Here is a 12,418-nt window from a genome sequence, read left to right on the forward strand (position 1 = left end):
GATTTACAAGGATGTTGCCAGGGTTGGAGGATTTGAGCTATAGGGAGAGGTTGAAAAGGCTGGGACTGTTTTCTCTGAAGCATCGGAGGCTAAGGGGTGACCTTATTGTGGTTTATAAAATCATGAGGGGCATGGATAGGATAAATAAACAAGGACTAGAGGGCATAGGTTTAGGGTGAGAGGGCAAAGATATAAAAGAGACCTAAGGGGCAACTTTTTCATGCAGAGGGTGGTGCATGTATGGAATGACCTGCCAGAGGAAGTGGTGGAGGCTGGTACAATTGCAACATTTAAGAGGCATTTGGATGTGTATATGAATAGGAAGGGTTTGGAGGGATTTGGGCCGGATGCTGACAGGTGGGACTAGATTGGGTTGGGATATCTGGTCGGCATGGACGAGTTGGACCGAAGGGTCTGTTTCCATGCTGTACATCTCTATGACTCTATGACACACTAAATGGCCAGATTATCCTGGGACAGAGTCTGAAATATCAAAGACAGTCAGGTTGTTATGTAATGTGCAATCTTATCAGTTACTTCCTCCCTTCAGCCGCTACACCATAACAACTTTCAAACAAACATCACTGCACACCTTAACTTTAATACAGCAAAGAAAAAACTTTATTGTAAGGAATACAAAATACATGTTTCTGAATCCATGGTGACTCGCTGAAACAGAATACATTTCATAGCAGCATATATACACTGTTAGTACAATGTCTAGGTACAGCATTGTAAAAGGATGACAAGGTGCTCAGTATTTTCATGGCAAGCTTAATGATTGTTCAGAAAGATTAAAGTAGTATGAGTGAAAAAAACAATATGTCACTTCACAAGTTTATTTCTATGACTCTTTTAAGTGGAGAGCAATCTGCTTTCTTTTTACATTTGTGACATAAAACAAAGGGATTTCACCAGATTTTGGCTGTACTTTATAATCATAGCAAACACGCAGAACTACTAAGAACATGCTGTAAATTATGTCCTTTTGATTTTTGGAAACACTAGGGTTCATTCTGAGTTAAATGAGCTGCCAATTATGATGTCACGTGCAAGAAACTAAAAATCTGTAAATAAAATAGAATCCATTCAAATGAAACCCCAAGAGCAGCATATTCCTGAAAGATACCAATTGTTCCCATTTCCAAGTATTGATTCTTATAGTGTCAGTAATGGTGCAGTCAGACCTAGCAAGGTTCAGTTCAACTCTACTGTCCACTCTACTGCAGGATTCCACTTCATTTACGTTCTCTACAAAGAGAAGAACTGCATTTAAAAGAAACTTTCATTTTGCACCCAGGGTGGTGCATCATTGTCTAATAAATGGTAGGAATTGGGGTCATTCCCAGGAATCTTTACATAGCAAGTGGTAGACAGAGAACAGGAGGTAAGATAAATTCCCCACAAGCAGGAAATTAGATTAGCATGGGAGACCCCTGAGTTTTTCCATCACACATGCAGATAGACCTCCTTGTTGGCCAGTTATAGAGTCAAATGGATGGATTCCTGATGGTTAGACCACTTGCTCGCTCACTCAGCCACAAAGCAATGCATAGTGTAAAGAAGAACCAAAAGATGGAAGACACTAATCAAAATAAACTTGGGTAACAAAAATATCCATGAATATTCGCTCAGAATATTGGTGGGATTTAATCCCGTCCACAAATGAGATTTTACTGGCAAGACCACTTTTTTTATTTAACAAAATAAAGCAGTTAAAGTGATAAATTCTGACATTCTTTATTTCTACACCTTTTAAAAGGATTTTGCGTGCACAGTGCATATTGAGAATATCATCAGAGATACACCTCAGAGGAGATAATAAGCCCTCCAGTATGATGGAACTGAATGAATGCATAGACAGCTGAGGCCGTACACTCTGGGTTAATGATGGTATCAACTGATATTAATTGAGCTCCAGCACACTGTCAGATTCAGTAAATACTCCAAGACATTGCTCTGGATTATGTCATCAGCACAAAACGCTTAAATAAATACAGTCAAATTTAAAAAAATAGAAATAGCTACATAAAAGCAAGCGTTCAAGCAATCATTGGCCTATGTAATCATTTGATTTTTGAAAAATGTTCTTAATGGAGAAACTCGTTTATTGACAACTCTCAATGCATTCATTAGTATTGTGTTTTTTTAAAAAAAGAATAATCTGTCACATTATCACGAACACTGCAAAGCTTGTTTGTTGGCCAGCAGGAAGGGCAGTGTGACCCAACTGCAATTCTAAAGGGGCCAATTAAGAAGAGTGGAAAATGAGTTGTCAAGAATTTCCAACTTGCAAGCCAAAAATCCCTGAAAGGTAAAAAAAAAACAAAACAAAGTCTGCTTGGCAGTATTCAAAAAGTGGCAGGTGTGAATGCACAGCAATCATTTCAATAACAATTTAAAATCGTGAGGTCATCCTATAAAAACTACACTGCTCTAAGCAGTTCCCACAAGTGCTTACCTTACCCCTCCCCCAGAAAATCAAGTATTCCTTTAGATTATGGGTAAGGGATGGTCTTTATTTCTTATAGGCATATATATTTGACACTAAATTTGTGATTTAGCTGTTAGCTTGTTTATGTGGAATGTCTTCATTTGCTTTCATTGATTGGATACTAGAGTTCAATTAACCCACAAAATTGCTCTCAGACATTGAGTTCTCTTGCATATCCTGCCTTCATTTCCTTCCAGCCAGTACAGTGCAGCCCATTACTAAAATCTCCATAGAATTTGCAAATCTGACAGGGTCCTATTAAATCTCATAAGACAAAAAGAAGTTCTCTGAAATTCCTACAGGACCCTTTCAATTATTAAATAGCATATCCTTAAAGAATATTTTAGTGGGAATCTAACTACTGACAAGTGGAGATGTCTCACTGCATTGCACAGCTTCAAGTGTTACATATGAAAGTTTGATAGAAAAAAACAGTGCATTCGCACAGAGAAATTCTACGGAAAATGTGCCTTACCAGAGAGCTTTTTTTATATCAAATATTTAAATGTTTTAAGTTATGAATCTCATCATTTTTCAAGCACTAACTTTAAAAAAAAATTACATTACATTGATTCCCTTCAGAAGGGAGAATGTCCACATAGCTTCAGTTGGTTGAAACTTCGTCGACGGTGCTCCAGTCTCACCTTGCTGAGTGGGTGAGGCAACCTTGTCAGGTTTTACTCCAATGGCCCTGTCCATCTGTTTGTCCATCTGTGTATCACTGTGGCTGTAAGTGAGACAGATAATAGCCGTAATACCTCACCTACAAGGATAAGATTTGGCGAATTAATAGACAAATATAAACCAAAGCAAATGTTTGAATTCCAGAGATCTTAGGAATTGTCTTTTTAAGAAAATAATCAACCTTCACAAATTGCAATCACCAGCCAATAGTCTATTCATTCATTATAGGTATAGCTAGGATTGTTAATCCTCCAGGATTACCCTGGACTCTCCAGAAATTAAAGCTAATCGCAGGACACTACAGGCAGCTACCGAGGAGAATCACCACAGGGACTTTAAACATTGCAATCATTAAAATTCTTTGAACATTTTCTGTTTGTATTTATAAATATGGCGATATGGGAAAACATTGTTCGACTAATGGTTAAGAACCATGCATTCTGGCATTGACCAATTGACCTCTTTCAGCACTGTGCTAACTCTACTCAATCGGGTAATGAAGAGATTGTTTTTCCATTTGGCATGAGAAAGCTCTGTACAGAGATCAGTGTTTTAGGCAAACAGTGGGAGGACTGTGAGATCAGGACAATTGAAGACAATTGGCCATGCAGTAACACAGCCAGGAAGATGACCAACCAGTGGGAGGTAACACTGAGTATAGCAATAATCAGTTATGATTCCTTTAGCATAGCAACCAAAAGTCACTGTAACTCGTCTGGCACTATTACCGTATGCTATAAAAACTTCCATCTTCCTTTCACCTTCTACCTCTCTCCAGTGCTCGGTTGTGACTGTCACAAGTGAGTCAGTTCCAGGTATCTACCAACCTCAAACCCAAGAACAGCATAGACGTGGTTGGTTTAATTCTAATTTTACATTACCGCTTTCACCCCAAGGTGCCACTGTGCTGATTGCACTCTCTACAGCAAAGCTTAATAGAATATAGATATGTGTCACACAAATCTAGCATCTCTCAACGTTCACATTTGAGGTCAGGGACTTTCAGTATTCTCAGGAGCTTAATCATTTATATGAGCTAATTTCTGACCTACTTTGTTCAGTGTCTGATTTTAGTTACGTAAAATCAATTGTATTGAATGAAAACAGTCGCCATTTCAAACAAGGTATTTCATGGTTTATGTGGCATTGAATTCAACTCATTCTTCTTCAATCAGACACACAAGAGGGGTTAAATTAGATAACTCCCAAAAACATGCACAGTGATTACTATGCATGATTAAACCATGCCTGTTGAGCACAGAGTAGGCAGCACTCCAACTCTGTGCTGCTGACTCATTTCAATTATCTTTGTGTCCAGCCAGCGCTAACTGTGTTGTTCATTGACTGGACACATCAGCAAGGGGCCAATATCATGAGTAGTTGGCACCAAATGAAAGCTGCCTGAAGCTTTTAAAGGAGAGATGCATTGTAGCCGGAGCAGGTGCGGGGAGTCACCGTTGAAGATAATCTGACCTGAGAAAGATTGACAAATGGCAATAATGGGTAGAAAGTGGACTCTGAGGTTTTCAGACATTGCACAGGCAGCGAAACAGAGCCTGTATCATCAGGAAACAGGCAGCAAAGAGATCTGGTGAGGTTAATGTCAGGAGTTAAGGCCCATCGATATGGACAAGGTATAGTAAGAAGTACATACCAGTGCACGACTCAATGAATGCATGTTTAAATGAAATTTTCTAATGAACTGCAGCTGCACCTCAGCAGCTTTCCAGAGATAGTCACACCCCACCACTGCTCACACTGACAATCAGGCAACAAATCAAAATTCCTGTACCTCATCTCACAATCGCACACTGACAAAAGCTACAGGCCGAATAACCAAATCTGACCATCACACACTGAACACAGTTACAGACCTGTCTCCAACACCTCACCCTCACACACTGAACACAGTTACAGACCTGTCTCCCACACCTCACCCCTCACACACTGAACACAGTTACAGACCTGTCTCCCACACCTCACTCCTCACACTCTGCACACAGTTACAGACCTGTCTCCCACACCTCACCCTCATACACTGAACACAGTTAGAGCTGTCTCCCACACCTCACCCCTCATACACTGCACACAGTTACAGACCTGTCTCCCACACCTCACCCTCACACAGTGCACACAGTTACAGGCCTGTCTCCCACACCTCACCCCTCACACACTGAACACAGTTACAGACCTGTCCCCCACACCTCACCCCTCACACACTACACACAGTTACAGACCTGTCTCCCACACCTCACTCCTCACACACTGACACAGTTACAGACCTGTCTCCCACACCTCACCCCTCACACACTACACACAGTTACAGACCTGTCTCCCACACCTCACTCCTCACACACTGCACAGTTACAGACCTGTCCCCCACACCTCACCCTCACACACTGCACACAGTTACAGACCTGTCTCCCACACCTCACTCCTCACACACTGACACAGTTACAGACCTGTCTCCCACACCTCACCCTCACACACTGCACACAGTTACAGACCTGTTTCCCACACCTCACCCTCACACACTGACACAGTTACTGACCTGTTTCCCACACCTCACTCCTCACACACTGACACAGTTACTGACCTGTTTCCCACACCTCACCCTCACACACTGAACACAGTTACAGACCTGTCTCCCACACCTCACTCCTCACACACTGACACAGTTACAGACCTGTCCCCCACACCTCACCCTCACACACTGCACACAGTTACAGAGCTGTCTCCCACACCTCACCCCTCACACACTGAACACAGTTACAGACCTGTCCCCCACACCTCACTCCTCACACACTGACACAGTTACAGACCTGTCTCCCACACCTCACCCTCACACACTGCACACAGTTACAGAGCTGTCTCCCACACCTACTCTCACGCATTGAACACATTTACAGACCTGTCTCCTACATCTCACCATCACACACTGAATACAGTTATAGACATGGTATTCATGTTTGGAACATGCGGTTCCACTAAAGGTGTTACATAAATTTAAATACTTGCAGTCATAGTTTTTGGTGTTGTCTAGGATGCACATGAAGAATCATGAATTAGGCAAAATATTGGTGAGCTGCCAGTTCTATTGCAGCAACAATTCGCAAGGTCAAAATTGACACTTGGATGAAGCAGATGTTGAGGTAAGTTACCTAAAGAAGAGGTGAGTGAGCAAGTACAAGCATAAGTTCAGAGAGTGAGCAGACAGGAAGGGTGATGCAGGGGTTTAGGGACAGGGATCTCATATACATTGAAATCTGTTGCTAGAAAAGTAGAGGGCATACACTTGCATATAGGACTATAGTTAGAGGTAACTATGTTTGACTGATAGTAAATGAGGAGTGGCTCTTGAATCTAATAAGGGATTCTGGATAGAAAATGAAGTGATAGTGTGGGATTAGATAAGGTGCCAGGGTTTTGAATGGATTGTATTTCTGTAGGAGGTTGAGAAGTCATCAGAGTACTGAACAAGTCAAGCTTGGAGGGGATGAAAGGTGAATGGGAGTATAGTGGCTGGAATGAAGTAAGAGCAGAGGTGGAATTGCATTTAAGCAATCCTGATGATCCTTTAGATAAAGTCTTAAAGTTCATCTCTGAGTCACACAGAAAAATAATTGTGCATACCATTTGGCTCACCTTCAGTCAAGGAGGAAAGAGACTAACGTGGGAACTAACCATATGGGGCCTTGCCAATGTTATACTGGAGGAAGTTAATGTCAAACAAGCAGAATGGAGCTGTGGTTGTAGCAAAGAGAACAGAGCTGGATGTCATCAGCAGAGCTATGAATGCTGAGATCAAGTATACTTAGGAAGCATAAAGGAAAGACAATAACTTAGGAAAATACTTTGTGAAATTCAAAATGTTTGAAAATCGAACTCAACACAATGAAAACAAATCAGGAAATGGAGGGATGGATAAATTATGTTTTTATCTCAAGTCTACATTCACACTGCATAATAATTGCCATGACTGTCATGATGATAGATCAGAATCCTAAAGTATTTCTGGACATGTTGAACTTTTAATTTGAACATTCCTTTATAAAGTAAGGATTGCAACAGCCAGGTAACTGTCTGGCAGAGTCCGGTGTGAGCCCATGGAAGGTCACACCTATAGGTGCGTGAAGGAAACCTCAAACAGAATTGAAGAGATAATAAGAAGTTGCTCAGCTTACCCCCCCCCAGAAGCCCTCTCCAGCAGATATGATTGTGTTTTGCCTTTACAGGGATAGTACAAAAAGAGGGTTAAACACCAAATACATCTGTTGGTATGTTGGTGGCTGATATACTCGAGAATAGGCTCGTGTGCTATGAAGGTCACAGATTGAGAAAAACAATTAAACACAAAAGACACACTCTCACCCTGCGTACAGCCAGCCAGCCACCCTCAAAAGGAATCAGAACAAAATCATTTTAGACAGCCTGCAAAAAAAACCAAGAATCTCGAAATTCACTGTACGACCACCATCCAAATTACCCATACCATCCTATGTAATGGCCACCACATTGTCCTATTTGTAATGGCCACCACATTGTCCTATTCACTCTTCACAAACAACTCAGAGAAATATATAATGTTTTTTCTCATTTTTAAGTTACGTTGGACTCACTTCTTATTCCTAATCTATATTGCGTTATTATTTCTTCTCACAATTAGTAATTAATAAACTCACTCCGTCGTTAACTCAAAAGAGCCTGGTTAAATTGATTCCTTTTAAAAGATAAAATTAATTTGTTCTGGAAGAAAGGTATCCCAAAAAGAAGGGCTCCTTTCTAAACTAACCTTGTTGAGAGCATGGAAGGAGACAGGTGAATGAAGAAGAACCAGTTCATCCATCCTCACCCAGAATCTTAGAGAATAGGGGAATCCTGTCTAGCATAGTAACACATTGGAGAACCTTACCCCAGATCTGTTTGTAATACTATTTTGCCTCAGTTGATAGAATGCAACTCTTAGTTTCTATATCCTAGACAGGTGGGAAGAAGAGTCTAATCACTGGTTGAAGAGCTGGATGAAGGCATTAATAATGAGTGGTGGAGAGCAGTTCTTCCCACCTCATTTTTACATGCATCTTTAATGAAGTGCTGAACCTCCATGTCATTGCAAACTTTGTTGCTTTCGCAAGTTTTGCATAATACTGAAGTTCCCCACGCTTTTCTTAATTGGTCTGAAGGCCAGAAGAGAATGCTGCCTTTTTATGATCTGGGGATGGAGTGGGAGGGAAGAGAGAAAATGGGAGGGTGAGAAAGGACTTGTTATGTAAAATTTAGTGATTCAGGAAAGGCCCCATATGTTGTCTGCATTTTGTTTTTGATTACCGTTTAATTAGTTTCTACAATTGATGGCAGTGTTTCTCAAGGACATACATGTATGCGGTTGTACCATCTGCCTGCAACATAGTTCTCAAGAATTTCAATTAGCTGCTTTATTTCTTCCTACAAGCAAGAAAGTAGAAACTGAGCCCCACCTTTCTGCTGACACTTTTATTGTTCTTCACTAAAATAAAAGTGGCAGGGTTTTGTAGGCTACAACTAATGGACGATTCTGTGTTGTCGTGGTATTGTTTGCTGTGCCTCCTACAGTTCACTCAACAGAATGCTTTTTAACCTTCAAAGCTGGCTAATGTGAAAATGCTTTCAGAATGCTGCCTGTTTGCTTACGCCTGTCTCTCCAATAGGGCAGTGGGCCCAACATCCAGACTTTGACAGCTAACCCTAAATTCTAGCTGTTCCAACAAGTAATTTTTAAAAGGAGTTAAATGTCTGTGCTAACTTTATTCTGTTGCAAATTATGACTAAGGATGAACCGTTACTTTAAAAAAAAACTCTCTATATAAAACAGGACAGTTTAGCTAAACACCTAAAATTGCTAACTTTTTGTGTTTTGTTTTTCTGTTCTGGTCCAGTTTAAATGAGACTGTCCCTCAGACAGTACGGAATATCCTTTTGCTTATCTGTGCATTCATGCAGAATCTGCCTGCTGATTTAACTAATAAACAAGCAATTCTAATGAAAAACAAAGTGAGTTAAATATGAGGTTAAATGTGAGTAAAAAGTAATGGATATAAAACAGCTTCCTTGGTTTTGCTGTAGCATATTTTAAGCAATTTATTCTTTAGAATAATTTGCTTTTTAATATGTAGATCCACAAAGAGAATTTACTTTATTTTTGCAGCATTTACTATCTTACCTTTCCTGTCCTATTTAAACTTATTAAAGCAGCTCATTATATTTGTTTTACTAAATGGAAAAAGCTTGTCTGCTTTCTTTATGTTTTCTTCAATTTTTTGCCCTCCTCTCTTGGTGATGTTGGCTCCTTGTTATCACTGATACCTGTCGCTATTCTTCATGTGTGTCGAGGTAGTATCAACTGTTGCTTGAATATGAGGATCTGATCCCACACCAACCCAGCAATTTTCCACATGCCCTATCGAGTAACTACTGCTGCATAGTAAGCAGAAGTGCAAAACCTCGTTGAGTTTGCCTCTGTGTCATAGAGGAACTGGTGCTATAAACACCCTCAGGCTGCCTCAGATAAGATCAGTTGGCTCAGTATTGGCTGGAGTTCAAACAATAATTTTCTGAATTGGGATCTGGTTCTCCATTCCCTCCACCTATTGTCAGCTGTGAATTATGACATAAGTGAATGTTTGATTCTTGTACAGTATCCTGGCCCCTGCAGACTCTGTAGGCCAATCTTCTTGGTGTGGTAAAGTCCCACATAAAGACAGTGTCCCTGTTATCAGGGTAGTATAATGGTATAGGTCTGACTGTGTGATATGCTAATGGAACACAACATGCATCATCACAGGAAGTTACTTTAGATTAGATTAGATTACTTACTTTAGATTAGATTACTTACAGTGTGGAAACAGGCCCTTCGGCCCAACAAGTCCACACCGACCTGCCGAAGCGCAACCCACCCATTCCCCTACATTTACCCCTTTACCTAACACTACGGGCAATTTAGCATGGCCAATTCACCTAACCTGCACATCTTTGGACTGTGGGAGGAAACCGGAGCACCCGGAGGAAACCCACGCAGACACAGGGAGAATGTGCAAACTCCACACAGACAGTCGCCTGAGTCGGGAATTGAACCCAGGTCTCTGGCGCTGTGAGGCAGCAGTGCTAACCACTGTGCCACCGTGCCACAGAAGTGATGCAAGTCACACAACTGTCTTATGAGGTGAGGTTGAGTTGGTTGGGTTCATCCTCATCGAAGTTTAGTAGAATGAAAATGAATATTTTACAGAACTTGCCATGGTAAATATGGAAAGATTGTTTATCTCTTATCGTAGAGTCGAGGACCATAGGGCATAATCTCAGAATAAGGATTATACATTTAAGACAGAGATGAGGAGGAATTTCTTCTTTCAGAGGGTGGTGAATCTGTGAATTTCTCTACTGCACAGGACTATGGAAGTTAGGTCATTTAAGTATGTTCAAACCTAATACAGACTGATTTTCAATCAGCAGGTGAATCAAGGATCATGGGAAAAAGGTAAGAAACTGGTGTAGCTACTAAAACATAGACAGATTGCTAACTTGGCCAACAAGGAAGGGATATTGGTTACATTGGCCAAGTAAAACTCTGAAGGCATACAGCCCACATACCAGACACAGTGTAAACAACAATTAAATTAGCATAATGTAAAAGGCAACAGTTATCCTGGACATAAATATCCCCAAAGATTTATCTACCAAACAAAGGAGGACCGAGGTAGAAAGACGTCGGGGTCCTGCTACACAAACAAACATAGCAAGCCATCCAAATGATTGACAATGTTTCGAACTATTAAGTGTGTTTCCCTGATTGGTCAGACCTATAGAAAGTTCCAGAAAAACAATCAAAAAGGTACAAAAGCAGGGTTCATCTGCAGACCAATTTCTTTTGGACCCTTTTGGACTTTCTGAGGAGACCAGCATGGCCAAAAACAGTGACTAGCTGACTGACTGGAGAGAGACAGGAAGTGGGAAAGCAGCATCGCACTCCCACAGAGACAGAGGGAGAAAGAGTGACTCCCAGAGACTCAGGCAGTTCTGTAAGCTTAAGGGGCCAAATTGGATGAGTGATGGTAATGTTTAATATTAAAGGTTGTTGTAACTTGTTTTCTAATTAAGTTGATATTGGTACTGGCTTGTGTTCATAGTGATTGGACCATTTCAGCATTGTGTGGGTCACCTGGGCAAATTCATTCATAATATTTTGAGTGGAGTTGTCTAACTTGTTTTACAGAGGAACTGGACAACTCTGGAGTTGAGGATTATCAGATCAGCCATGTGCTCATTGAATGGTGGAGCAGATTTATTGGGCTGAATGGACTATTGCTGCTCCAGTGTTTTATGGTCTTACACAATCTTGCTTTCTTTTGCAGTCTCACTGGCAAGACAAAGTCACAGTAAAATGTTTCTTTCAGTAGACTCAGCTAATATTCTTTAAACGAACAACAGTACCAGAATATTATATGGTGACATTGAGTGAAATAACTAAATGGGTAATTCTCTGCCATAACCACAGAGCTTCCTACAGATCACAGGGACCAATCAAGCAGAATCTTGGCCAGTTTGAGGCTAAAGTTTTACAATGCATTGCATTGCTTCCAAACTTGCTGAGTGGTGAGCAGGTCAGTACAGTGGTGTATACAATGGACAGCTATGGAAACAATATCCTAGTCAGATAAGAGACTGGCAAAGAAGAATCTATATATGAGAAAGTAAAGAAAGACTTGACACCTGCTTTAGTCAACAGAATCACCCATTGTTGAGCAAGCTAAATTAATAAGTACACTCGTGGTAAAACTAAAATATTGATGCTTCTTTCAATGATCTATACAATAGACAATAGACAATAGGTGCAGGAGTAGGCCATTCTGCCCTTCGAGCCTGCACCACCATTCAATATGATCATCCTTAATCAGTATCCTGTTCCTGCCTTATCTCCATAACCCTTGATTCCACAATCCTTAAGAGCTCTATTCAACTCTTTCTTAAATGAATCCAGAGACTGGGCCTCCACTGCCCTCTGGGGCAGAGCATTCCACACAGCCACCACTCTCTGGATGAAGAAGTTTCTCCTCATCTCTGTCCTAAATGGTCTACCCCATATTTTTAAGCTGTGTCCTCTGGTTCAGCACTCACCCATCAGCGGAAACATGTTTCCTGCCTCCAGAGTGTCCAATCCTTTAATAATCTTATATGTCTCAATCAGATCCCCTCACAGTCTTCTAA

The 12,418-nt window shown here is 40.9% G+C and overlaps 1 protein-coding gene across 3 annotated transcripts in view; it reads right to left on the reverse strand.

The window, feature by feature from the left end:
* The window catches only part of bcl11aa (BAF chromatin remodeling complex subunit BCL11A a), a 285,572-nt gene that overhangs the window by 66,309 nt on the left and 206,845 nt on the right, over positions 1-12,418 (reverse strand). The window contains exon 4 of one of the 3 annotated variants that reach the window (XM_043696047.1): positions 620-3,221. The exons of 1 other annotated variant lie outside the window; for it this stretch is intronic. In XM_043696047.1, coding sequence (XP_043551982.1) covers positions 3,213-3,221 — 9 coding nt within the window. In that variant the 3' untranslated portion in view covers positions 620-3,212. Of the gene's footprint in view, positions 1-619; positions 3,258-12,418 lie in introns of those variants that run through there. One more of the 3 variants, XM_043696046.1, reaches the window with a different exon arrangement.

Source organism: Chiloscyllium plagiosum, chromosome 9 (assembly GCF_004010195.1).
Source record: "Chiloscyllium plagiosum isolate BGI_BamShark_2017 chromosome 9, ASM401019v2, whole genome shotgun sequence".
NCBI lineage: Eukaryota > Metazoa > Chordata > Chondrichthyes > Orectolobiformes > Hemiscylliidae > Chiloscyllium > Chiloscyllium plagiosum.